This window comes from Dunckerocampus dactyliophorus, chromosome 12 (genome assembly GCF_027744805.1).
Source record: "Dunckerocampus dactyliophorus isolate RoL2022-P2 chromosome 12, RoL_Ddac_1.1, whole genome shotgun sequence".
NCBI lineage: Eukaryota > Metazoa > Chordata > Actinopteri > Syngnathiformes > Syngnathidae > Dunckerocampus > Dunckerocampus dactyliophorus.
Window position 1 is genome coordinate 6,181,187 of NC_072830.1, and position 27,995 is coordinate 6,209,181.

General features: G+C 42.7%; 1 protein-coding gene across 2 annotated transcripts; it reads left to right on the forward strand.

The window, feature by feature from the left end:
* exoc3l2b (exocyst complex component 3-like 2b) lies at positions 1-27,978 on the forward strand. Of its 2 annotated transcripts, none has more exons than XM_054793447.1 (15): positions 1-186; positions 13,178-13,672; positions 13,786-14,012; positions 22,198-22,460; positions 22,548-22,820; positions 22,891-23,009; positions 23,113-23,227; positions 23,435-23,545; positions 25,126-25,226; positions 25,299-25,415; positions 25,494-25,629; positions 25,894-26,016; positions 26,101-26,256; positions 26,320-26,441; positions 26,557-27,978. In XM_054793447.1, the coding sequence occupies exons 2-15, from the start codon at positions 13,215-13,217 to the stop codon at positions 26,846-26,848; spliced, it is 2,613 nt and encodes an 870-aa protein (XP_054649422.1). In that variant the 5' UTR covers positions 1-186; positions 13,178-13,214; the 3' UTR covers positions 26,849-27,978. The 2 variants fall into 2 exon arrangements, with proteins under 2 accessions (XP_054649422.1, XP_054649421.1); XM_054793446.1 differs by lacking the exon at positions 1-186 and adding an exon at positions 3,328-3,523.
* Positions 27,979-27,995: the final 17 nt, after the last annotated feature.

Below are 27,995 nucleotides of genomic sequence, written 5' to 3' on the forward strand. Positions count from 1 at the left end.
AACAAGGCGCCAGAGGAGACGATCAGGAACCAGCTCAGGCGAGCGGAACCACGAGCAGAACCTGAACCACCACCTGAAGGAGAAGGGGAAAAAGAGAGAAGCCTCATCAGGTGTCCTGGCGGAGAGATGTTTGAGTCGTGAGGAAACATCTTGGAATATTTCCGTCATCAAAGAAGAAGAAGTGAGGTAGGAGCTGCTTATGAGGACACTGTCATGTCGTCGTCGTTGTCAGTCCTCACTGCTTCATGAATGAATGAATGGCAGAGAATAAAAGACAGTGAAGACATCACACAACATGCACTCACTCACTCACTGGCGCCCCCTGAGGAATGTGCCAGAATTTTGCTATTTATGCTTAGACAAAGTAAACAAATTCTAAGATGAAGTGGGAGACACTTCCTGTTTACTGGATGGGCGTGGCCAACTCTCTCCCTGTTGGACATGTGTGAGCAGTTTGCAGCTTTTATGCCATTTTTTGACTGTAACAAATCACGCCCGACAATACATTTAATTAAGGATGCTATAGATCAGTGATGCACAAACTGCGGCCCACGGGCCACTTCGGGTCCGCCAAGCGACTTAATCCGGCCCACCGGGCATTTCCAAATTCCTTTGTTTAAACCTTTCACATGGAAAGTGTAGCCGACAACATGACTTGCAGTGCTATTGTGGCACGCTTGAGTCGCCAAAATAGTCAGATGCAATAGCTTGTACAAAGAAGCCATCCAAACAACACAACACGTCAACACACAAAACACACAAAGTACCCTACCTACTGCACCATGTGGGCATACAAACAAATATCTATGCGCAATACCAATGCCAAAAAGTACACCCATATACTGTATTCCTGCTGCAAGGCACGCTGGGTAGCTTGTGGTACTCTTTCTCGCTATATTTTGCCGGGTTTGTCGCATTTTTGCTGGATTGCAAAATATTTTGAGGAGGTCGTCAGAGAAGTAAACAAGGAGGAGTTAACATACTCCAGGGTGTACCTCGTCTCTCGCCCGAAGTCAGCTGGGATAGACTCCAGCATCCCCCCGCAACCCTAATTAGGATAAGCAGCACAGAAAATGAATGGATAGTTTATGTTGTTGCTGCAGCTGGACTACCCAGCATGCCTTGCGGGCATTTGGAAATAACAGTTTTAAGTTACATGTTATATATAGCGCTTATTTGTTGATTTATGTGATGCATTTATGCTGTGGGTGTGTTGTGTTTTGGTTTTGTTGCACCGTGAGCAAGTATGTCGTTCTGTTTGATGCCATCTATATATAGACGGCCCCTTCGTCTAATTTTTTTAACCCAATGTGGCCCGCGTGTCAAAAAGTTTGCCCACCCCTGCTATAGATGTAATTAGCCAACTGACAGACCATTGCACTGTACATCAGGGGTGTCCAAAGTGCAGCCCCTGAGGCCATTTTAGGCCCCCAGCTTGTCTTTTATTGGCCCTTGGTATAATCTAAAAATACAATTGACTCATGAATAGTAAGATATGCCCTGTTTCAAGTTTCAGTGGGGAATAGAATAAAAAGGACAAGGGCGTAGCACCAAATTCTGGGTCCCTGTACAAAAGCCTATGTTATTTTTACTAAATGAAAATTCCTTACTGGCTTAAGTGCAGTATTAATAGTTCCAGTTTTTAGCCCCATTCCTGTGTGTACTCAACAATGGCAACACACTGCTTCTGTTTTTGTCCGTTTGCGTATTTCACCAGGAAGGCCATGAGTTCCCAAACAAGAGACTTTAACGATGGAAGGGAGTTTTCAAGCTCTGGCTTCTTCAGGGTACCGCTATTGCGAACCATGACTCCCGCTAGCCGCAGGGTGTCCAAACTGCGGAATTTTAGTAGCATACAGCTGAAATTTTAAAGAAAAAGTCAGAATATCTTGAGAAACAAACAAAACAAAATAAAGTTGTAATTTTTGGAAAATTAGGTCGGGGAAAAAGTTATAATATCATGGGAGTAAAATAAAAATATTATAGGAATAAAGTCATAATATTACAAGAAGAAAGTCGAAATAGTTGAAGCGAGAGAAAAACCCAGCAGAAATGGAAAAAACAGCGGTCATTTTTTGTCAAAAATAGTAGAGAAAAAAGTTGTTTTCTATTCTAACAAGAAAAAAAGTTGCAATTTTACGAGAATAAACTCTGAATATTATGGAGAAAAATAATGTCATTTTAGTAGCATAGAGCTGAAACAATAAACAAAAATGTTTTTTTTTTTAAGTCGTAGTATCATGAGAGACAAACAAAGTACAGGTGTAATTTTTAGAAAATTAGGTTGGGGAAAAAGTTCTAATATTGTGGGAATAAAGTTGTAATAGGCACTCAAGGTGATACTTGATATATAAAATACATATAATAGGGGAAATAAGTATTTGATGTCCAAGAGATTTGAACCCAAGTCTTCCAGATCTCCTGACTGTGCGGCAAACATGTTAACAACTCAGCCACTGTGCGGCTACAAATGTAATATCATTTTTTTAAATTAAAAAATGTAATGATTAAAAAATCATAATTATAAATAGATTTAAGTTAGAAAAACATATAGATAATATTTGAAATATATCAATAGAAATTATAAAAAAATAAAAATTAAATTAAATATATTAAATTAAATTAAATTAAATAAATAAAAAAGGAATGATCCAAAATTTGCCAAAGAAGGGAACTTTAAGTTGACAGCTATTATTTCATGTGCAAAAAGATTTATTCGCAATTAACTTCACACTTTATTTCTGTACAGTTTAAGCTGAAAGTTTTACGTTTGAAGATGAGCACGGTTTTGGACCGTCATAAACCAGTGATCAGTGAACTAGTGATGCTACAGCGGTGTGGTTTTTTTTTCCAATAAAAAAATATTTTCTCTGCTTGAGAACCACTGGTCTAGTACATCATCATCATCATCATCATCATTAATCATCATCGCTAGCATTCAAAAGTCTCCAGTAGGGCTCCAGGAAATGAATGTTGTGTGTGTGTGTGTGTTTGTGTGTGCGTGTATGTGTGTGTGTGTTTAGCAGCTAATGCATGTGCCAGGAATGTCGACACACGCTCGCTCACTAATCGCAGAATGAAGACTTTGTATTTTTCCTGCAGGGGGGGAGGGCCTCATTCAGAGGACAACCATGTGACCTCCAGAGTCAGGAAGTAGTCAAAGTTGTCGGGGCAGCACTACATCTGCCCTTCACAGAGTAGTGATGTGTTTAAGGAACCCGTAGTAGTACTTTAAAGGGTCCATCATGTTGCTGTTCTACCTGGTTGACCCACCCAATCAACCTGCAGACGCCTCCTTCGTCGCGTCGCGACTTTGACCTTAGCGTGGGCCCTCCCACTTCCAATTGCGACATGTCCGACCGCCCATAAACGCAGCACAGTGCAGGGTTCACTCGCGTTTATCCGTCAAGGGAACCGAGCCTAATCGAGCCATCATCATCACCATCATCGTACCTATCAGCCTGCAGCTCGGCTTTAAGGAGGCTTCTGATTACACTTTTAGCAGACAACATGACTCGTAGCGGTGAGTGTGTCTGGTTCGAATCCCGCGAATTAGACTTTTTTCCTCCTGTTTTTGTCTTTTTATGCAAAAAAAACGGAGCGTTGGGAAAGTGCAGACTGTAGAGGAGACGCTGCTTATGAGGAATTCCTGTTAGCGTCTTAAAAAAATAATAATGAGTGAATGTGAAGAGTTGAACAAATAATGAATTAAGTTGAACGTGTGTGTCACTGAACGCCGCATTTTTACTTTCAGTGTGGTCATAAATTGGCTTGCGTGCAGTGTGACAATAAAATATTATGAATTAAGTAGAAACTTTCTTATTATGCTGACATTTTTTTTCATTTGGACCATGCTGCGTTTAAACTTACAGGAAATCTCAGAGACAATCTTGAGGATAGTTTGACTCACTGCATGTTGATCATTGACAGCCTCTCAGACACTGTCATGAGTAGTTAAGCTGTGTTTTTTCATGTCATGTCTTGATATCGGTGTTCATTTTATGGGAAAACACCACTTTGGTGTTGGATTTGACACGTTTGTGGTCTTTCAGTCAACATGAGTGTTTATTCTTGCCCTGAAATCATGTTTGCACTTGAAGGTTAACAGCTAACACCGCAGCAGCATTGCCGAGCAGGAAGGTGTGCTTGTGTGCACCTGTGCTACAACGTTCATGTGCATTTCCACGCTTCATTTTAGGTACAGCATCAAACGCACGGGTGTCCAAACCTTTTCCTCCAATAAATCCAACATAACTTTGCCAAGAAGTTATATGTATTAAAAGGAAAAACATCCTGCGTCGCAGCTTTGTGTTGCAGGCGACATCATATTATTTCAGTATCAGTATCAGATTCCTGATCCGTGAGCCACGTCTGTGCTTCAATGTTGTCAACAAACGTAGCTAGAAGAATATCAGCAAATATAGCTAAAAGAGTATCAGCAAACGTAGCTGTCTCCACACATGCACTGCGGCCGCCCACTCGCCACGCACGCCTGACGCGTTCACGACCACACAAAACCGTCGGACATCTGCACAACACAAAGCTTCAGAGTCGCTACAATATCATACTTGCCTGTAGGGAGGAGTTTATTACAGCCTCATATAAAATCAACGATAATGCTAATGTAGCGATCTGGAAGTTAAGATGTTCTCCCCGTGCATGCGATGCTAAGAGTCCTGTGTTGTCCGACTGTCTGTGAAGCCGTGAAGGCGTCAGGCCGAGCGCTTGTGTGTGTGCATGTGTGGACAGGTGTGTTTGCTGATGTTCTTCTAGCTACATTTGCTGATATTCTTTTGGCATGGTTTCATATCAAAGCAAACAGAGCTCTGGTGTCTGGAACTGTGTCGTAGCGGCAGATATCTAAATTCAGGCATCGGGATTGGAACGAAAGTGGAAAAAATGTGGATTGGTGCATGCCTAGATTTTTTTTTTTCATTTTTGTTGTTTAATTGTATTTTTAGAATGTGCTTCGGGCCACAAATGGCCTCCGGGCCCCACTTTCAACACCCCTGATATAATGACATCCAATACAAATACATATGTCAGCCTTTACAAATATAATGTTGATTACCGGTAACAATATATTATTTATTATTGTGTATTGCAGGCGTGTCCAAAGTATGGCCCGGGGGCCATTTTGGGCCCTTCATTTGATTTTTATTGGCCCGCGGCACATTGTAGAGTTATAATTAAGCAAAAAAAAAAGTGAAAATAGGCACAATGTTAAATGTTGACCTTAATAACTAATAATAACGCAAACAAAATTAAACATTTTTTGGGACTTTTTACAAAAATGGTAAATGTAAATGTAAATGTAAATGTAAATGTATAACCAGCATCTTTTGATATTTCAATGTGTGGCCCTCTGCGGAAAAAGTTTGGACCAACTGAACGGCTCTCTGACTGTGTCATTAAAAGCAAACGTTAATATGTTTCTATTGGATGTGATGAGAGGATGTACCTAATGAGGTGTCCTGTGAGATGCTGCCTTCAGGCGTCCTGAGACAGGTGTGAAAAAAAAAAAGTGTGTACGCAGTTAATGTGATGAATGATTGACTCAGCTGCACAATGGATGTTGTTTGCATGCAGGATGACTCAGCCAAACATTCAACATGGGAATTTTCTCTGACGGAAAACGTGAAGAAAGGCGTCCATCTTTGTGTGTGACGTGCTCACGCAGGGCTTTTATCGAGCGCCGCGTTCGCTGGCACATGAAAGAGAAAGCAGTTGAAAGGTCACATCCGTCCTTTTTTCATCTGTCCACTTCCTGCCGGCACAGTGAATGAATGAGCCAGAAAGGACTCAAAAGCTGGAATGGCTGAAAAAGGGGAACAAACGCAAACACCAAAACACCCCACAGCCCCCACCAGGGTTTTTTTGGGCTTGCTGACTTTCACATTTTTCACTTCCGCATGAAAATTGCTGAACCTTCGCTTGAACTCCTGAACTTTGACCCCGTATGCTGGTGTTGACCGAAGTGCAGCATGCTAGCTGTCTGCCAGCATCACCCTGCTTGGACTGTGAGCGTATGTTTGATAGCAGGAATGCAACACGCCCGACTGTAAAGCGACTGACTCCAGAACGCCATGTTGAAGCGCACCTGTGGTTGTCATGGACACCAACAAGCTGACAATTGGTCTCGCTGCAAGGACGTCCGGAACTTTTTCCATCAAGGGCCACTTTGATATTTTGTAAAGCAACGCATGTGCTAAGAAGTGATACACACTTCAAGGAAAGAACTGCATGTCAGCTTTGTCACATAGGTGAAAAAGCCTATTACAATATTAGTAGCAACTTCCCGCTTGGCTCCTTTGCTCCCATTTTTGCTGTTTTTATTTTTGAATTTCCAAATATTTAAACTACTTTTTAAATAACCTTCTGTAAATTTTGTTTTTGTAACATTATGATGTTTTTTTCCATAATATTACAATTAAATTTTCCAAAAATGACAACTTTATTTTGTTGTTTGTTCCTCACACTGTATTACAACTTTAAAAAAATAAAATGTTTTCTCTATGCTACTAAAATGACATTATTTTTGCTCATAATATTATGAGTTTATTCTTCTAAAATTGCGCCTTTTTTCCTGCTTTGAATACTACTTTTTTTGTCCTAATATCTTTACTTAATTCTCGTGAAAAAAAATTATTTCAATTTCTGCTGCTGTTATTTTCAATTTTCCAACTATTTTGACTTTGTTCCCGTACCATTTTGACTTTATTCTCCGCAACCTAATTTTCCAAAAATTACAAGTTTATTTGTTGCTTTGTTTCTTTCTAAAATATTATTACTTTAAAAAAAAGCCCCTTTTTTAATATTTCAACATTATGCTACTAAAATGACATTAATTCATTATTTGTTTTTATTATTTTATTACAACAGTATTGGCATAAAATTACAGCTATTTTTTGTTAGAGTACAGATTTTTTTCCTCTTAATATTTTGCCTTTATTCTTGTAAAATTACTGCTGATTTTTCAATTTTTGCTGTTTTTTTTTTTTTTTTTTAAGTTGTCCTGTTGAATTATATTTTTAGAACGCGCCGCGGGCCAATAAACAGCTGCGTGTCATAAATGGCCCCCAGGGCGCACTTTGGACAACCCTGTCTTACTGTAATGGTGCAGCGGCTCCCCTTTAAAGCAAAGGACGTGAGTTCAATCTCAGCCCACGAGCACTATTTTTGTTTTTTTATTCTGTTAATTGATTGATTTGCACAAACAATAATTTACTGAATAATTTGTTTCCCACAGAATAGAAATAATCTGTCCCAGGGTCAAACCGTGGCCACCATAAGCGCTTGATTAAATGCACAGGCGACGTTTTAATCATGATCTTTCTTTTGAGGGTCAGAGTGTGGTTCCTGGGTGTGCCGCCGTGCTTGCCCAGCATCATTCCGGTCATGTGACTTTTCGGAGGACACGCAGCAGATGTTTTGCTCGCGTTTGACGCTGAGCAGAGGTTTTTTTTTGTTCAAGTCCCAAAGATGACAAAGGATGAATCCGTTTGGAATGTCAGCCTGCAGGCTAGCTGGTGTGGCCAGTGTGTCTTATTATGGGATGTTGAAGTGGACAGTGGACAGGAAGTTTTAAGGATCTTCTCTGGAGACGCTTGGCTCTCATCACCGCAACTACAATTTGAAACATCTGGATCGCTGACCCCTGAGGTGGACTTGGACTGCTGTCCTTCACTGCCTTGCTGGAGGACCCAGTGGTCAGAATATTCCAATGCTTCGGGTCCAGTTCAGGTTCTGGGCCTTCCATCTAACTCAACTTTCTTCTCCGAGTCTTGATGCTAAGCTAGCCTGTGGCTCTGGCCCAGCTATCATTGGTTTGACTTACTGTATTGATCAAGACTGATCACGCCGATCTGCGTCTTCTGAGGAAAGAGCTGCACAGATGCATGATGGGAAAATCTGGTTGTGATCCACTTGAGGCTCAGAGTGTCTGCATGTTTTCGTGCAGAGGTGGGAGGAAGTCAGCGTTTTGCACGTCTCAAATCTTTAATCCCAAGTCTCAAGTCAAGGCAAGGCAGGTCGAGTCAAGTCCGATGTCATATGCTTGAAATTTTTGAGCCCTTACACGTATTAAGCACTGTTAAGTGTTACCTTGACCTCTTAATTTGTTCATTAAATTCTCCTCAGCAGCATGTTGACACATCCTGGTCTTAATCGCTGCCACTCTCCAGCAGTCTGGCGCTCGCAGAAATGTAAGCCACTCGCTTCTTGTTTGTTCTTAAACCTGATTGGACGTTAACAGATGCATTCGATGAGGCAGATTCTGTGGGAAAATATGGCGTCTTGCTGGAAATGACCTAAAAACGGTCACGTTAGGCGAATACTTCGATTGGGGGACACGTTTTACTCAACACACTCTCAGAAAATCCCAGGTAGTTTCAAGTCATCAGACTGAAGTCCAATTCAAATCCCGGGTCATTGCTGTCCAAGTCCAAGTCGAGTTGCAAGTCTTTGATGATATTGTCAAGTCGAGTCCAAAGTCATTGAAATTGTGACTCGAGTCCAGTCCACACCTCCGCTCCGGTCTGACACAACAAAGATCTTTCTCAACTGTCAGGGTGCTCCACTCGCTCGATAAAAATGCACAGTGAAGCAAAAGCGGAGGGCCTGACACGAACACAAAGCCCGAGCTGCACGGGAACTTTCAGACTGGCTTTGTGATGCAAGTGACCGCATTGGAAAGTTCTCTCACTGCACACGTGGTCACAAAACATCAACTTTGACCTCTTTCATTTGCCAGTAAAGTGGAACTGTACCACACTTCTTCTTATTATTGATATTATTACTAGTGATGTTTCATGAATAATCAGCTTTTGAAGGTCCTTGTTTCCATGGTAACCAGGCAGTGGGGGCATGTGAAGTGAGCAAATATGAGCTGAGGAGGAAATGATAACGTTTGAACAGGAAGTGCTTATGACTTATTTGTCCTCGTTGGCCGTCCTGTGTTGCTTTTCCTTCGACATCAGCGCCTTATCGTCACATACACACACAAGGAGGAGGAGGTCAAGGCTGAGTTTTGGGCTGTCGCCTGATTGGCTATCTTCTTGTCTTACTGGTTTCCTGTTTGCTGACATAGAAAGGTGGCGACCTCTTGACCTGTACTGTCAGTGAGGACTTTTCTGGATGAATGATGGTGATGACGATGACTGACTGAGTTGTGTACTTTGCGCTCCATTAACGGAGCAGCGTCTCAGTGGCGCCCCCTTGCCCCCCGCTTCTTTTAGCTTTTTGGACCGGGCCAGGCCCCGCAGAGGCCCAGTGGTGTCGGGGCTCTGTCCGTCACACTATCGCTGTCCTTTCCGCTTCATTGTTTGTGTCCAGAAGCTTCCGTGATGCCCTGCGACCCTCTTGAAGAAAACAGCGTGGGTTTCCTGACCTGCCGCCGAGGCTGCTGGGTATTTATGGAACCAACGCCGCACAACGGCTTCCCACTCCGTCCTGCCCGCTCTGTGTGTGTGTGTGTGTGTGTGTCTATTTCTGGCAGCAGCAGTGTGTCCTGAGCTGGTGAGACTGGAAACTGATCACATCAACAACATCCGCACGCACACACACACCTTGAATTCCTTAAGCTACACGTAGGAAACTTGAAATAAACGTGACATTTTTTTATGTTAAATATTCATCAGTGATGGGCGTTAGACGTTGTTTGTCATCTTCAGTGTTGCAGCCACGCTGTGTAACGGTCACTGTAACAGCACATTTAGCATAGACGCTAAAGATCAAGCTAAATGCCTATTTCTTTTTTGTTGTTGTTGTTTTTGTGGAACCACCCTGGCAAAAAAATTGTCTGATACTACAATAATGTCTTAGGTTTGCTGTATTCTGTTGATTAATTGTGAAATATATCAAGAAATAATTAATAAGAGTAGTAGTCCCTCCAGTTGATAGTAGTAGTTGATACCATAACAACAGTGTGTTTTAGCCAGTTAGCCTAGCCTAGCTTTAGTTAGCTTAGCTTTTCTGGGCTCTTTCATAGCCTAGTATGGATATTTTCTATTTTTACACAATTTATAAGGATCATGAGGCAACATTTGTCACCTAGAAATGTACCAGTAACAAACTTTGTACTAGTTTGCCAGCAGAACGTTGTTTTAACAAATTAGCTTAGTTTGGCTAAATTTAGTCTATAGTCTTTCTGGATCAATGTTGGAATTTGTATAAAATTGTCTGACAGCAACGACTGTTTTCAACGCCACAGAGTACAACTTTCTTCTTAAATCTTTGTAAATTTTCTTTTTGGAATATCATTACTTTATTACCATAATATTTTGACCTTATTCCCAAAATATTATAACTTTCCCATGCCTAATTTAAAAAAATGTCAACTTTATATTATGTTTTGTTTGTTTCTCACAATATTATGACTTTAAAAAAAACAACATATTTTTCTGTAATATTTCATTTCTATGCTACTAAAACAACATTATTTTTTTCTCAGAATATTACGACTTTATTCTTGTAAAATTGCGACTTTTTTCTCATTAAAACACAACATTTTTCTTTTCATATTTAATACTTGTATTCATTTTGTAATATTTATTCTATATTAAACACTTATTTAAACATTTCTTTAAAATGTTAAATTAAAAATTGTATTAAAAATTATTTAAGCATTAAAATATATTTAATATTATTATTTTTAATACTTTTCTTTTCATATTTTGACTTTATTGTTGTAAAATTATTGCTGTTTTTCCATTTCTGCTGTTGTTTATTTCAATTTTGCAATTTTCTTCTAGTAAATTTTCTTCTTGTTTTATTCCCATAATATTTTGATGTTATTTGCAGAACATTATGACTATTTCCACAACGCAAAAAAAAATTACAACTTTATTTGTTGTTTTGTTTGTTTCTCATAATATTACCACTTTTTTTTTAAAAATAGCGTTGTTTTTCTTTTGTATTTGAACTTCACGCTACTAAAATGATGTTATTTTTCCTCATAAAATTGCAACGTTATTATTGTAAAATTGTGACTTTTTCCCTTTAGAGTACAACTTTTTTCTCTTAATATTTTGACTTTAGCCTTATAAAATGACTACGGATTTTTTTGTTTTTGCTGTTGTTGTTGTTGCTGTTGTTTTTTTTCTTGTTATATTATATATTTTTTGAATGTGTCGCAGGCCAATAAAAAAACAGCCACCTTCAGACACCCCTGTCTTAGTGTCATATTTTACTCTCCAAGTTTAGAAGTTTTTTTTTAATGTGTGCGCACAATTTTTGAGTCTTTTTTTCTCATTTAGTGACAAGTCATGGCATATTTTGTCCATTAATTGTGAATTTATATTGAGAAATAATTGAAAAAATTCTATTTTAGGAGCGGTGAGACTAGTTAAAAGTGCCAAGACAAACTTACTAGACTGGCCTATGACGTTGTTATTATTGGATTGTACTGAAACCCAGTACAAATACGTTTACTACAGTAACAACACTATGTTTTAGCCAGTTAGCCTAGCTTGATTTAGCTAAACCTTTCTGGGCCTCACATCTATATTCTCTGTTTTTACACAGCTTGTCGACTAAAGGGGTACGAAAGGCCGTAAAACTTAGGATTAGTCTCCCCTTGTTTTAACAAATTAGCTTAGCTCGGCTACATTCAGGCTCGTCTTTCAGGGCCGCGTGGCATGTTTGCAAGTTTTTATTCCTCATTTATTGAAAAGCTTTGCCGTATTTTGTTGATTTTGTGTGAAATATATTGAGGAATAATGTAAGAAATGACTATATTTCACGAGCAGCATGATTGTCTTGTGGTGAAAGTCCTCTCGTCGCCCTCGTGAGTCAGTAGAGACTTGATCCCAGCGCAGCCCTCGTTAATGTTTGAAGACTTTATGAGGAACATCAGCAGCTTTATCGCTGGGGGCGTCACGTAGCTGCTAACTGGGTTACTATGGTTACCAAAACGTCTATATATTTGATGCAAGGTGCTGGCCAGGTGACACATGTATGAATTTATGATCATCCATGCTCCTGCAGCCAATCAGAGAGCAGGCTTTCTCGTAGGATTTATTGTCAGGTGTGAAAGTTAAACAGTTGATTCCTTCATTCTGATGTTGAAACTTTGTCTTGATGGGTGTGAGCAGCGTTTTACAAGTGATTATTTATTATGGCTTTTATCTCTCACTATTGTATCTTGTTAACATGTCAAATATGTCCAACCACACCTGAGAGACCATGACAACTTTTTTAAATGTGGGCGTATTCCTTGGTTTAACACAAACAAATCTACTATATTATCTCTGAATGAATTACTTGGTCAAGTGTATTTTTAAAAATGTTTTTAAAAAGATGATATTTAGTGATGGGAATGATCCAGTGCGGTCCAAATTTGCGCAAAATGCGTGCTTGTAATTGCCCTGAACTGTTATCGGCTCGAGTACAATGGCACATTGTTAGCATTAGCCAGTTAGCCAGTGTGTCTCCAGAAAGCCAGAATAATGACGTGAAAATAATCAAATCTTCGTCAACTGACGAGACTGGCCTTTTGCGTTGTTATTGTTTTGTATGGTTTGTGCTGAAACAGTGTTTGTTTCTGTAACAACACTACAGTATGTTTTAGTCAGTTAGCCTAGCCTAGCGTGATTTAGCATAGCTTAGTTCATTTGCCAATTGAAGCGCAAACTCGTGGTTTACAATATTGAATTTTTGGGGTTTTAGCTCTGTTAGCTATAAATGATATTCATCAAATGGATTAAGAAATTAAGATCTACGTTGTTGAAATATTTGACTCTGTGTATACTGAATTTATAGAATGTAAGAATTTTGCTTTTTTTGTTATTATGCCATTTTGCTCTTATTTTTCCAAGTTTTTTTTGTTTTTGATTAATTTCATTCCTACAATAAAAAAATGACACACAGGCCGCACTTTGGACACCTCTGGCATAGCTTTTCTGCAGCTTGTTTTTAATGGCCTGCGGCATATTGTAAAAATACAATTAAGCAAGAAAACTAAAAAAACAACAACAAAAATTGAAGAAAACGTGACAAAAGTTGACTTTGTGTTGGTTTTAACCAATTTCCAAAATTAAAAATACATGAAAATTGCCTTTGTGGCCCTCGGAAGAAAAAGTTTTGTTGTTCCCTTTCACACAGGCACTGTCCCACCATTCTGTGCCATTGTGAAAGGTGATGAGCTGAAGCTGATTGGTGTCCCTCTTCTCTCTTCTAGGTTCCTCCACCCCTCTTGCCCCTCCCCCAGCGCCACCATGCCCATCCTCAAGAACCTGCCGGTGCGCCTGAAGGGCGGCGGTCCGACCCTCGACAACGCCCTGTTCATACGCAGGATGAGCCTCAACATCAACCCCCACCACCACAACCCCTTCGACCACGACGACGACCACGACGGCGGCGGCCATGGCAACCACTGGTCGCCAGGCGGCTCCTTCCTGGACGGCAATGTTCCCGGGGACCGCAACCCGTTTGAGGACGAGGAGGACGAGAACGAGGCCAACGAGGGCAAGAAGGGCAAAGGCGGCTCGAGGAAGGGCTCCTTCAAAATCAAGTCCCCCCTGAAGAGTTTGGGCAAGCTGGGGAAGAACCTGAGGATGTCGGCGCGCAGCAAAGACAGTGCCGCATCCTCGCCGCAGGGGTCACTGCAGGGGACGCCGTCGCCTGCGGAGAAGAAGAAGCGAGGCAGGAGGAGCTCCGAAGGAAGTCTGCTCAGGTAAACACACAACATTCCCTACAGATGAAGAAGATGACGGTCGGAGGTTGTTTGCCTGCTGATGACTTGGAGTCAAATGGACGCCACCGTCTCTTTCTTTTTGCTTTTTGCAGGTTTGCAGGGAAATACCGTGACACCCTCAGCTTCCGGACCAACGGTGAGCTCAACTGTGCGGAGAGCGAGTGCGACTCCACCAGCCGCCGCGTGTCCTTCATGAAGATGGTGGGCTTGGGGAAAACGAAGAGGGAGTCCGGTGCCGACCACTCATCACAGAACCCCGAGGAGCCGCCGGCGCACAAGGAGCCGGAAGAGGAGGTCAAGCCCAGGGAGCCGCTGTCAGGTAGGAGACGCTGCGAATGTACGTCATGGCCAGCCATGCAAATTTGCCAATTGCACCTGTACTTCCAACCCACCAGTGCCACAAATAGATTGCAGTCCTGTGGGAAACACTGAACCTACTTTCAAAAGACTTTAAGCGTTCTTTTGCATGTCATACTTGGTGGAGAAACTCAGAGGAGCCACCGGTGGAAGGCAAATGATGCACTTTCCACTTTGAGCAAGTTCTGAATGTTCAAGTGCCGGCTTGTTGTTGCCAGAAGCAGGACAAGAGACGATCAGATTACTGTGTGTGATTGCTAAACAGTGCCAGGCTGTTTGGACCTTCATCAGCCTTGTGTACCGTTTACACACCAGCAAGTAGGCCACACCCAGCTCACACAAAGAACACCTCCCTTGTCGGCGTGGCCTTCAAACAACCTTGACAACTGGACAAGCACTGACAAGGTCCGACCCCATTTTGACCCCGGCTTGTTGTCGTCATGCACGTTAGCATGTCTGCACAGCTGGAATGCAGCGAACGTCTTCAAACATCTCACCTGCATGGAGACAAGTTTTCTGCGTGGTTCTGATGGCCAGAACTTGATAACATGTGCGCGGGGTCCGCCTCAGAACCAGCATGTTCTTCAAGGAATGTCAACAAGGAGCAAGTTGAACACGACACAGCATAGCAGAACAGAGCGTCTCTCACAGTCATGCAAAGCTAATGCTGAGTTGTCTCTTCCGGGTCCTCAGTTGGACCCTGGAACAGATTATTTCTCGTTACATAATTTCCAACAGGAGAAATGGCTTCCAAAGCGTGCTAGAGGAGATAATGTTGGACTTTATAGGTATAAATGTCAGCAGTGTTTGGGAAACATCCAATGGCTGCAGAAGCTCTGAGGTAAAAGTTGCCATGGCGATGTCACCTGCTTCCTTGCCACTCACTTGCTGCGTCTGCGTTGCGTAACAGGCGCTGGGTCACGGCGTGTTGATAATTTGCTCACATTGAGCCCGACAGGAGCAGTCAAACATTAGCACGTCCTTCATTGCCTTGGTGGAGGTCAGCACTGCCTTAAAAGTTTTACTGCTGCTGGGTGACTTCCTGCACTCCGACAGCCTAAAGTTATTTATCGTCTTTAAACAGGAAGTAATGGCAATTCATTGTGTGTCATGGAGTGTCAGGGAAATAATAAAGGGACAAATCATTGTTAGAGAAGACGTTTTTTTTCCTCTTTTTAGTTTTTCTTTAGCTTTACTCTATCTTAGCAATTTTTCCAACTTTGTGAGCCAAAAAAAGGTGTCAACTTTAGGTGTTTTCACCGAGGGGCACGTGCTGATAAATTCAAGAACGTGTCGGCCATTTTGACATTTTACATGTTGTAAACAGGCTAAAACCAACCCATGTAAATATGCTCAGTCATGATACACTCCCATAAAATTTTAAGACCAGTTGAAAAACTGAAAGAGTTTACGTTTTACACTGTTGGATCTTAAGGAGGTTCTCAGTGGCGCTTCAAAATGCAAAAAAAAGAAGTGGGAGTGAGACAAAAAAAAACCTGAGAAGGCACTTTATTGTAAACAAGCATTAACGTGAAATAGGCTGTTCATCAGCTGACCAACAGTATCTGACCATTGTGAACTGCAGCGTTGTCGCCAGTCATTACCACACAGATGAGGGCCTTCAGTCATGAGGGATGACCCCTGCAACATCTCCGCATAGCCAGCTGCCGTTTGACGCCCCTGCACAACCTGAAGCTCCATTGTTCCATTGAAAGAAAAAGCAGCCCAGATCATCACGGTGCCGTGTGGAAAACACCTCAGGTGGGATCTCCTTGTCATGCCAGTAACGTTGGAAGCCATCTGGACCGTCAAGGTTACATTTTTTTCTCATCGGAGAATAAAACTTTCTTCCACCTTTCAATGTCCCAGGAGACGAGGCCTTTGAAGATACCTTTTGTTCTAAAAAGCCTTTTCTTGCGGATGCCGTCTGATGTAACAACCTTCATTTGGGCCAAGTATCGTCCCATGTCTTGACGGACAGCCAATGGGATCCTCTGGCTCCTGTGACATTTTTTTGGGCCTACCACTTGACTTTTTTGTTCCATAACCCTCAGGATCTTTGAAAAAGCTTAAGATGAGTGTCTTACTGTGTCCAACCTCAGCAGCAATGGCGCGCTGCAAGAGGCCTTGCAGCACAGAGAAAGCTTTTTTGCCTTTGCCATCAAGACATCATGACAGTGTGAATACCTGATAGAAAACAACATTGAATCCACATTTTTGCCAAGATTTTGGCTTTTAAAAGGCTGTGATCTTCTTATAATTTTTCAACTGGTCTTAAAATCAGGAGTCTATATAAGTGACAAAGTGTAGTGTTGTCACCATTTCAATGCTTTCTCATTACTTTCCACCTTCCACTGTACTTTTAAAACTGTTCTTGTCTAATTTTTTATTTTAGAATGTTCCGCAGGCTCTGGTCTACTTAAAGGCAATAGTGAGCATTTAGGGTGTGCAGTGGAAGAGAAGTGCTCTTCCTGGCGTGGAGCTGCTGGGTGGTGAAGCTAACATAGAGAAGAATGTGAGAGTTCACGTTACAACGCAAACACTGCTTCAGTTCTCACATGCATACACACACACACACACACACTTTTTTATATACATTAATATAGACATAACGTGTCATCTTTGCCTCTGAGGGTAAACATTAATGTTTCAGACAAGGCACTTTTGTTTCCTGAGGCGACATTCCTCAGGCTGACTTCATCCTTGACACAACCTTCGGCTTCTTATTTCATCCTCTTTTCGCTTAGTGCAAGCCTTCGTGTGGAGTTGGCCAGCACCAGCAGGGGGCAGCATATCGCCTGCCCCAATATACCAGATAAAGACAGCGAAATGAACAAAATGTCAAGTTTGTTTTACACGAGAAGTGAAAATATATCACCCATCGTCTTTGGCTGGCGTTACCAACCCCTTCATGCTTCACTGGACTTATCACCGCCCCCTGTGGGATGAAGTGGAACTACAAAGCGCTAGTCAGGGGATGTTGTCGAACGTGCGGCCTGGGGGCCATTTGCAGCCTGCAGATTGTTTTGGTTTTATTTATTGGCCCTCGGCACATTCTAAAAACACAAGCAGCCTACAGTAGTCCCTCACAATATCGCTGTTTGATTAAAGCTTCCTTGCTATATTGTGTTTTTTCAGTAATTAATCAATTAAGAATTAAGGGATGATCGCTGTTTCATGGTGGTCTATTATTAGTGAAAATATATTGAAATACAAATGATATGTAGTATTCTAGTCACTAGGCGGCAGTAATGACACAAAACATTGAGACATTAGCTTATATTACATTACCTTAACACTGCATGAAGTCATGAAGTCAGCCATGGTATATCGACATGATAGAGTAAAAAAAGTTATCCTCCCATTCCATGTAGAAGTGGTAAGTTTTGGCTTGTTAAGTTTAGAAGAAATAAATTTGAAGCTAACTGGTTAGCTCGCTAGTTCACTAGCTTGCTAGCTAGCGGCCATCTCGAGTCCCTGCAGAGTAAGAGTTGGATTGTGGTGTAAACAATGAATAATAGGAGTATAAAGGTGACTATAGGGGTGATATTTCATGTCTACAGTGCTCTAATAATGTTAAAAAAAATTGTATTTAGAAAGTCCTAAACAGGTTTTCTATACTTTAACTAGGAAAATTTTAAATTTATTAACATTGAACCCTATATCGTGGAAAATTATTTATCGCAGTTGGTTCTGGAACCAATTAACTGCTATAACCGAGGGACGGTTGTAAACCAGAAGTAAACAAAAAAAACAGTAAAAGTTGACTACAATAGCACAAAGTGGAAATGTTAAAGCTAATAGCATGAATGCACGTCGTCAAGAATACAGAGATTTTGTTTCAAATATACACGGCAGTCGTCCTTTGAACCACTTTGCGGTTTAAACATGTTGCCCCCATTCTATGGCATGTTTTCCAAAAATATTTTAATAATTGCTGTTTTGATTAATAATTGCTGGTTGACTACGGCCTATTATTAGTCCAAAATGCATATTTAAGGACATTTTATGTATTTTTGACCTAAATTGAGCATTTTCAAGCATAAAAATGGGTAAATGAAGTAAAATACAAATGCAGTATAAGGCATTAAGACTTTGATAAACTGTAGTATTCTACACTGATCACCAGGTGTCACTAGTAACACAAGCACCAGACTTGATCACCGGAACAACAGGCTTTTATTACAAGTTTTATTACAAGTATTATTACAAGTGAATGAATCATCATCGTAATAATAACACTACTGTTGTGGCTGTAATCCAGCTAAAACTCAACTCTGAACCCCCAACGCCACGTCCTGTCCACACGTGTGAAAGACATTTATTGCAACACACATGACCACAAGTCTTATTTATGTTTTAAATGGCTTATTTAACAAACCGAGATAAACTAGGGATTACTGTATATCACTTTTTAGCATATCTACATGGGTTGCTTTCAGCCTATTTAAAAAACACATATATACAGTCAAACCTGTCTTAGCGGCCACCTTTATAGAAGGGCCACCTGCCTATAGCAGCCACTCAAAAATCCCCCCCAGCAAATTTACATGTTATAGACCCTGTGTATAGCAGTCACCTGTCCAACGCAGCCAGCGGCCACCCATTTTGTCTCCCTTGGTCAATATCTGACCTGCATATAGCAGCCAAATTACCAACTCAAGTAGAAGCTTCATGCACGAAAAAGTTTTGTTTTTCAATCAATGAAGGCGTCGTGTGTGGACTTTAATTTTTGAGTCCTAGCTCAGTCACTAGCTCATTCACAAGATCCACACAAACTGTCAGTTGTTCCACATAAAAAAGCCGTCTTCTTTTGAGCTTGCTATTTCCTGGTCAAACATGTAACTTTAAGAGCATTTGCACCAAAACATTACCGCAAAGTAGGCTGGGAACAGGACGTGCTCCCAGCGATGCTACAATAAAAAAAAAACATATGCTAGCATGCATGCGGCAGCGGGAGCAAAACTGAGTTCGGTTGTACTTAACTGAAGTATTTTATCAGTTATCAGCTGTTATTAAGCCTCTAGCTTCCTTTTAGTAAGTAAAAACCTTGACTATGATTGCTTTGCTTCTTCCTACTCCTTTTTGGACATGCAAAATTGTGAATTGTACTATGTGATGTGCTACTGTTTGACTCATGCATGTTCAGGATTAAAACCATGAACCATGAACCATGATAATAACAAGCCTAGTAGTGCTGTACAACTTTTATCAGCAGTCCGCAGTGCCCTCTACTGGTCCACATTATTATTATTAATTTTTTCCCTTTTTTCCTCTACTGGTCAACATTCAAACTGGACGCCAACCTGTCTATAGAGGCCACCTGTCTATAGCGGCCACTTTTGCAGACTCCCTCTAGTGGCTGCTATAGACAAGTTTGACTGTATATCAAAATGACCCCCCCCCCCCCCTTGTCCCCTGAAGTAGGCACTAAGCAACATGTTAGTCTGTCACACTAATAACATGACACTTTTGTGCATTTATATTACATTTGACTATTTTGGTTGCCTCCAGTAGAACGTACGTATGGATTTCTTTTCGGGAAAGCGCTAAAATTACAGCATCCGACATCCTTAATGACACTTTCATGATATTTAAATTGGCGCACGGACTCTGTGTGTGCTGTGTGAGCGCCTCTGGTGGCCGTGGAAGGAACTGCTGACTCAGCAGTCGCTAGCGCCACAGTGACGCGGAGGCCTTAAAGATGGCGACTTAAAGATGGTGGTGTGTTGGTATGAGGAAGCGGGTGGTGGTGGGCGGGGCCTCAGCCCTCCAGATGTAAGAGATTTCCTGGAGTTGAACAATACCAGCAGTGTTTCTGTGGAGGGTGCACGTGTGCGTGCACGTACGCTCCTCGTCCGTCGTCTGGCTCGGAGGTGCTTTCAAAGTGCCGTGATATTGCCTTACTGTGGCCCCGCCCTGTTATCGACTGACTGACACGCTCAGCATCACAGTGATGGAAATAAACACAATAACACATCCACAGTGGCTTCCTGTGCCAGCAGCCAAGATGTCTGCCAATGTGTTTAAAGTGGTGCTGCCTGAAATAACTCACACAACTCTGAAGGCCAACCTTTGACCTTTTACGAGAGCAGGAACTGCACTTGAGAGTGCTGTGGACCACCACATTCCACCTTTAAACATCTGCATGTGTGTGGAAGTTCAAGCCTGCCATGTCGTGCTCACATTGTTCCCTTTAAAAGATGCTCTTCCTCTCAGTATGTGTGTGTGCGCACGCATGTGTGTGTGTGTGCCATCCTGTCTTCCTCTGTTGACGCCGAGGCAGGCAAACATCTGTACATCCTTACACACTTGTACATTCACACACACACACACACATTCAGGTATATGTGCCTTGGATGGTGTGCTGCCCAAACCATCCCAGAGTTAAATGTGTGTGATACACCTCCTCTGGGGGGCGCCAGAGGACTTAAGGCAGTGGTGTCAAACTCATTTTTGTTAAGGGCCACATCACAGTTATGGCTACCCTCAAAGAGCCACCTCTTATAACAGTGAATATACTGTATATGAATAGAAATGCATACAGTATTTGCCTCATGATATTATACATATGCCCATGCATTTGATTATTTTTATTTTATTTTATTATTTTTATATATTATGTATATATATTTTTTAACAAATTGATAGATAACTTGCTTTGATTTCATATGTCAATGTCACAAGCAGATATTCAAGTATTTATTTATGATAGCAAAAAAAAATGCTCGGCATGATCGGACAATATTCAGTTTTAGAAGATAAGTATGTGTGTGTTTCTCCAGGAATCTGCTGGAGCAACTTCTCCAGTGTGGGGGACATGGCCCCCAGTGCTCCTATGACCGCGGGCACCACTGTTGCGTTCACCTTTCAGGCTCTCTCCAGCTCTTCCTTGAGCCATTGGTATTTCTCTAGTTTCTCGTGTTCCTTTTTCCTGGTATTGCCATCATGGCGGATGGCTACATCGATCACAGCGGCTGTCTTCTGCTGTTTGAATCAAGTCAACAAGCCGGCATCAGATGGTCAGGTCTCCACCACCACTGAGGAAAGGCTACACACCTTGACCCTCACCACCAAAACTACAACCATATGTACAGTATGCTATGACATCTTGCGACACTGGCCTTTTCCTGTGTTTGAACTCAAACCAGGAATGCTTTGTAGCATATCACCAAAAATATAGTAGTTCTAATGCTCAAAAAGCATTTGCGCAGTGATACAGATGAGGTGTGTTCAGGTGAAGGGATTGGAAATAGCATATTTTATCTGGTTGGTGTTTTACTATACTCAAAGGTCTTTTCAAAGATCAATGTTTTGAGGCATGCATACAATAATAGACTGTACATTATCCTGATATTTTTGCGTTTCCAAGTTGCATTTTACAAGAGTTTTTCTACTATTTGTGGTATTTGTATGAAATTTTATGCATTAACCATGATGTGACATCTCGACCATTTGGTAGAGGTCAATATTTTTAAAACTAAAAGGTCTGTTGAAAAAAAAAAACAAAAGATTGTTGTTATTACTCACCCAAGGCAATAAGAAATGCAAACAAAACATTTTCGATTGCTTTTTTTCTTGGTGAGGCAGTTAAAGGGTTAAGGGGAGGTGGAGACGCCTGTAAAAAAAATAGAAACATGTTTTATTTTGGTTTTTTTTCATGTTTATTAAATTTGATAATTTTAGTGAGGCCTCATTAGGGGCGCGGCAGTATGCTGGGATAGGCTCCAGCATACACCCGCGACCCTAATGAGGAGAAGCAGCATAGAAAATGGATGGATGGATGGAAGTTAAATAATGTCTTTGTGGAATACGAGAAGAAAAAATACAATATGTAATAAGTTAGGTTTTTGTACTGTTAATTCAATTAGATTATTTTAGCAGGACTGTATGAATGTGAATGAATGTTTGGTGGCAGTCGGAGGCCGTAGGTGCGAATTCGCAGCTACGTTTTCATCAGATTACCCCAGGGCAGCTGTGGTTACACATGTAGATTACCAACACCAGTGTGTGACTGAGCAGTGAATGAATAACGGGTTCACTTCATTGTCAAGTGCTTTGGGTACCTTGAAAAGTGCTATAAAATCTAATCCATTATTCTTAATTTAAGACTTTTTTTAAAGTCCTTGTCCCCTTGTGACCTTCAGTCCTAGAGATCCTGCAGCTGGTCAAGAAGCGGGACCTCCTGCTGGCCGACACTCACATCCTGGAGCTGGAGCAGGAGTGTAACGAGTCGGATGGCGGGATGCAGCCAGAGGACGTGGGCAGCCCGAGCGTCAAAGATGGCGGCCGCAGGAAGGCGAAGGACGTGGAGCTCCTGTACGAAGAGCTGCAGAAAGAGCTGTGGGCCGTGGTGAGGGAATCGCTGCGGTCGCCCACCGCCGGTCCCAACCTGGGTCTGGTGGTTCAGGTGAGGATCTCTCCACCCTCCCAGTCTGGTCTCGGCAGGAGCCAGGTGTGGTTAATTGTGGTGCTATTAAGGCGTGTTTGAGTGCAGGTCCTGCAGCAGGAAGAGCAGGCTGATCTGGCCCGAGCCTGCAGCGAGTCGGCGGTGGGGGTGCCGGCTGGGTCCAGGCCGCGGCAGCTGAAACGTCGCTGGAAGGCGGCGGTGGAGGAAGCCGCCGACAGTTCGCTGCCTCAGAAGGCAGAGTTTACGGCCGGGGAGCTGGGGGGGTACCTGGACCGCATCCGAGCCCGCGTGGTGGAGGACCTGGGTGCCGCTAAGAGGAATGTAGTGTCCATTTATCCCGAGGAGTACCACGCCCTGCAGGTGAGACAGGAAGTAGCATAAAGTGTGTCAATCCATGGACCTTAATAATGAACTCTCTGTCACCCCTCAGGTGTACATGCAGAGCTACCACCAGGCGGTTGCTAGGCGACTACAGGCCATCACTGACCAACAGCTGGAAATCACTGATATTTACTCTCTGCTCGACTGGCTGCATAACATCTACAACAGGCAGGGCACATGTACAGTACACACACACACACACACACACACACACACACACACACACGACACGGATTGTGACATCATCATACATGTGTCATGTGTGTTTCAGGGATGTTTTGGCAAAGTTGTGTGTTACGGATCCTTTAAGCGGCTCTCAGGTCAAACCTCTGCTGCCTTCAGAGACCCTGGAAAGACTGGAACAGGACTGTCTCAACTCTGTCAGGGTCAGACACAACTACACAACAACTACGCTACACGGTCTTAGATTGACAGCGGTTAGAGGGGCGTGTCTGTGTATGACCGACAGCAGGCAGAGGGTTTGATTGATGGGAGCTGGAGTCGGGGTGTGTCTGTGTTTGATAGACAGCTGTTATGGAGTTGACGATGTTGGTGGCAGTGTTGTGAGGTGCGTTTGATTTACGAACCTGCAGGCTAAGGTGACCACAGAGCTGAGTCAGGTGCTGGACGACGAGGAGAAGAGGTGGTTTGAGACACTGCACGTTGAGGAGTATCACATCACTCTGGCCAAGACCATCATACAGGTGACCATCCTGCCTCTTTGTTACCATGGCTACTGTCGCTACACACACAAGCGGGCACGCACCCGCGTTGTTTTGTGTCTGGGGACATTAAGTCTTATGTAAAGGTGAATTCCGCTACGTTTTGTTCTCTGATTGTATTCTGACTTTGTCCTTCAGCTGCTGCCAAAGTCAACATCAGCAACTTCCTCTTCTCTCTCGCACACGCACGTGCACACACGCACTTTAGTATATATTGGGACCAGATGCTGCCCTCCAGTGGCCTCAGAAGTCATAACAGCAATTACAGGAGATCCCAACCAGCAGTCTTTTATTGACACTGTAATAAAGCCTAGATTATGCTACTGCATCAAGGTGCCTAACAGTACACAATGCTGGCTCGCTCCTACACCTCCACACCCTCTCGTGTAGGCTGACGTTGACGTTCTCCTCTGATTTCAAGTGACTGTTGTAACACAGCGATTAACAGCTTCCATAACACTCCCCGTCTCTCTTTAACTTCCATTGATCACTCGCAATGAAGGAAGCTCACAAGCTGAATGCATAGAAGCACAATCCAATTTAAGCCCTAAAAATGACTCACTCTTATTAAAGGCATTTTAAATTGTAAAATGTATAGTTACTCACCACTAATGAATGATAATGAAAGATGCTTGATAGAACAGCTTGAGTCTGAGTCACAGTGTAGCTTTTAGCCTGGTCAACAACCACGCTGACCGTGCTTCCACCTCCTGTCACCCCGCCTCCATCTCCCTCTAAAGTGGCTAGCAGTGGTACGGTACACAGCTGTGATATTGTTATGTTTGACATTGTATGCTTTAATATCATGTATTTAGAAATTATGACCTACTTGGGGTGAATGAGATGGATGTTCTGCAAAAAAAATCTGTAGAGTGTCAAGGCAAAATCTGCTTCTACCTCCAAAACAGACAAGAGATGAGACAAGTTCTTTGAGAATAATGGGAGGTACAATTTAATAACACTTGCATGCAAGGAGCCCTGAGTAGATGGCTTTTAGAGAAAATGTTTAACTTCTACAGAGAATGATGTTACTATCTAGAATGCACATAAGAGAGGGGAGGGGTTATCTAAAATAATAGGCTAAAGCTATTCTCCCACATGCCCCAGATGCCTAAGGCTATTAGAATCAGGGGATAAGTATGTGGAGGACTTGTACTGGAGACAAGAGGCCTTAGCCTCGAGCAGATAATCATAGCAAATCAGTGTGACATTAATGTGTATCTTAACAGAAATTCCCATGTATTTTAGTGCATAATTATAACTAATATTAGTCAAATCAAATGGAATAATGAACACAAAACATTTTTAAGTGCAATAACAAACTATATTTTTGGAGAGAGTATTCTCACAAATTTTTAAAAAAATGTTTTGATCAAAAATCCGCGAATGGTGAATAAGCGGGGATGCTCTGTGTAACAGGCTGCTTTGTCTTTGAATGCACCATGGCGCAAGCTGTTACAGCAAACGCTATCATGGTTCTGATCTTGTCATGTTCTCGAAGGTCTCTGTGACACAAACCACAAACAGATGATGAAAATATAATTTCATGGTTTGTTCTACAGAGGCTGCAGGTTGATCTGGAACGTTCCGCCTCCATCAACAGGAGTTTGGGTTCCAGAGTGGCTCAGTGCAGCCTCAACGGCCTGGCGGACTTCCTTTACAGGTGCGCGTGCACGCCCACACGCACGCCGACAGACAGTACAACATTGACCGAACGGACATTGTTGTCTTGCAGCTTCCAGCGTAAAGTGGAGCTCTTCCATGAAGGTATGCAGAGTGGAATGTTTGGAGATCATGAGGACGGATACGTGTCCAGAACCGTCGCGCTGGTCAACTGCTGCCCCCCCTTCAGGTGACTAGCTGAGGACTGCTCTCAGTCAAATTGAAACATCAAGTCTGTCTTATAAGAAAAAGCTGTGTGTGTGTTCAGAGGTTTTGTGCAGCGGTGCGCTCAATGCGAGCCGGCGGCCAGCGAGGACTCTCTGAGGCGGGCCAACAAAGCTCTAGACCACATCGTCCAACAGGGGGTCCGAGTCCTGTCTGAACGCCTGTTCCTGCACATCAGGGTAATATTCATACACATGCACAGTGAAGGTGCACATTTTGGAGTGGCCTTTTATTGTGGCCAGCCTAATGCACACCGGTGCAAAAGTCATGCTGTCTACAGTAATTAGCATCTCCATACAGTATGCCACACCTGTGACGTGGATGTATAATCTCGGCAGAGGGAAAGTGCTCACTCACAGACTTGTGGTGAGTGTATATATATACAGTATATGTAAGTGAACTGTGTGTGCGTGTGTGTATGTGTGTGTGTGTGTGTGTGTCAGCCTTTCTTTGAGCGTCTGGTGAAGAGGAAGTGGCTGAGCAACACGGAGCCATACGAGCAGATTGAAGCTGTGATTAAAGAACATTTCAAGAAATATCACAGGATGGACAATCCACCATACCAGGTACATAAGCACGCACACACACATACACACCCACACCCACACACACACACACATTACAGCAGTGTGACCTGCGGTGATCTTCAGCTCCTGGTGGCGGAGGTCCATCGTCGCGTGGTGATGGAATATCTTCGCTCGGTTATGCGAGGACGGATCATCTGCACGTCGCTAAAGATGAGGAAGAGGATGGCCGGCCGCCTCCGAGACGAAGGCGGAGACATAAAAGTCCTCTTCAAGGACCTGGTCAGTGTCAGAGGTCACTTTGTGGACATGTATGAGTGTGATATAGTAACGTGTGTCCTTCAGGAGTCTCCATCGAGCTGGCTGGATGGCGCTCTGTCGCACATCTCAGAGGTCATCCAGCTGGAGGACGTGCCGTCCATCCAGATGGAGGTGGGAGTTCTGGTGCAAGAGTTTCCCGACGTCAGGTACCAGCACGTGAAGCCAGTGTTGATGTTCTTTTTGGGGAAAAAAAGCACATCCTTAGCCAGAGCTGCCATTTCCAGCTGACCTGAACACAGCATTCTTCCACTTTCTCTCCAGGAAGAAGCATGTGTCGGCCATTTTGAATATCCGGGGCATGACCCGGCAGCGGGAGCGCCAGGAGATCCTCAACATCGTCAAGGACATCGAGAGCGGCGATGGCGGCGGCACGGCCCGGCTGTCCAGGGACCGCGCCCTCTTCTCCGAGGTTCCGGTCACTTCCGAGGTCCACTGCCTGAACGTGGGCCTGAGTCGCATTGCCCTCACCGCCTCTTCATGCTTCGCCACGCTGCGGCCGCGCAGACGCAAAGCCCGCACGTCAGTCCACGAGAACCCGGATGATGTTCTCTAAAGAGTCTGGATCAGTTTGGGACCAGCGGGACTCGACTGAGTATTCTTAGCTTGCTACTATTCATGTAAACATGACAAGACTGAAAAACTCCCAAAATGATTTAGAGATGGCCTCATGTCAGTGACCTTCTGTTCCATGGGTGGGGGACATGCATCCCATGGGCCATATGGGGCGTGAGCGCCTTTTGGTTGGACCCACCATGCAATTCTACTAAATACTAAACATTACTTTGATCAAATGTTTTCATAAATTTAGTATAGCCCTCAGAGGGCTTCATCAAAGTTTCCCCACCCATGTTCTACAGGCTCTGGATGACTTTAACGGCGCCATAACTGACAGCTTCTCACTCTATCTAGGCTAACCATATACTGCGCCTAATGGATCCAGTTCTAAAGGATTGTCCAATTGGTGGTGAAGATGTTTTGTCATGTGACCTGCAGTTCCGATGGTGGCCACTAGACTGAAGCCTCCGAATGCCCTCCACGTTAGTGGACACTGTCTGCAGACATGACCTAAGGACGGCATTCATGTTTGCGTCCTTCAGTTTGGACATTTTTCACTGCAGGGACTGTGGAAGCACTTTAAGCCAGGATCCAAACGGGAATGTGGGAATGTGGTGCTGAGACCGGACTGAAGACCACCGGGATGCTTCTTTATTATGATATGTTGCACATGAAGAAAGAAAAAGTAGAACTATAAATCACGGTACTAGACGACCATGTGACCAGTCTGATTGTATTTAAAACAACAATGATGGTGTTGGTGTTCAAATAGATTGATCGTGTTTTGGTGGTAACTAATTCTAAAGTTGGACATATTGATCAGGGTTTGAATGCGGAAGAAAATTATCACTCATTGACTCACTATGACACAAATAAATACTTTTAATGTGCAATCAGCCACACTCCGATTTCTTTTTAAGCATTTACAAACTAGCATTTAAAGATTCATCAACAGGAAACACATTCTGACTCTTGTTGGCTGAATTATTTGAACATTCTTTTAAAAAAATATTGTTTTTGTTTTATTTCTCCCCACCATTAGGCACTTTCCAGAATAAAATCAAGATGAAAGTTGACTCACATCCGAACTGATTTGTAATTAACGACAATAAAACAAACTGTGTCTATAAAAAACATGTTATTGG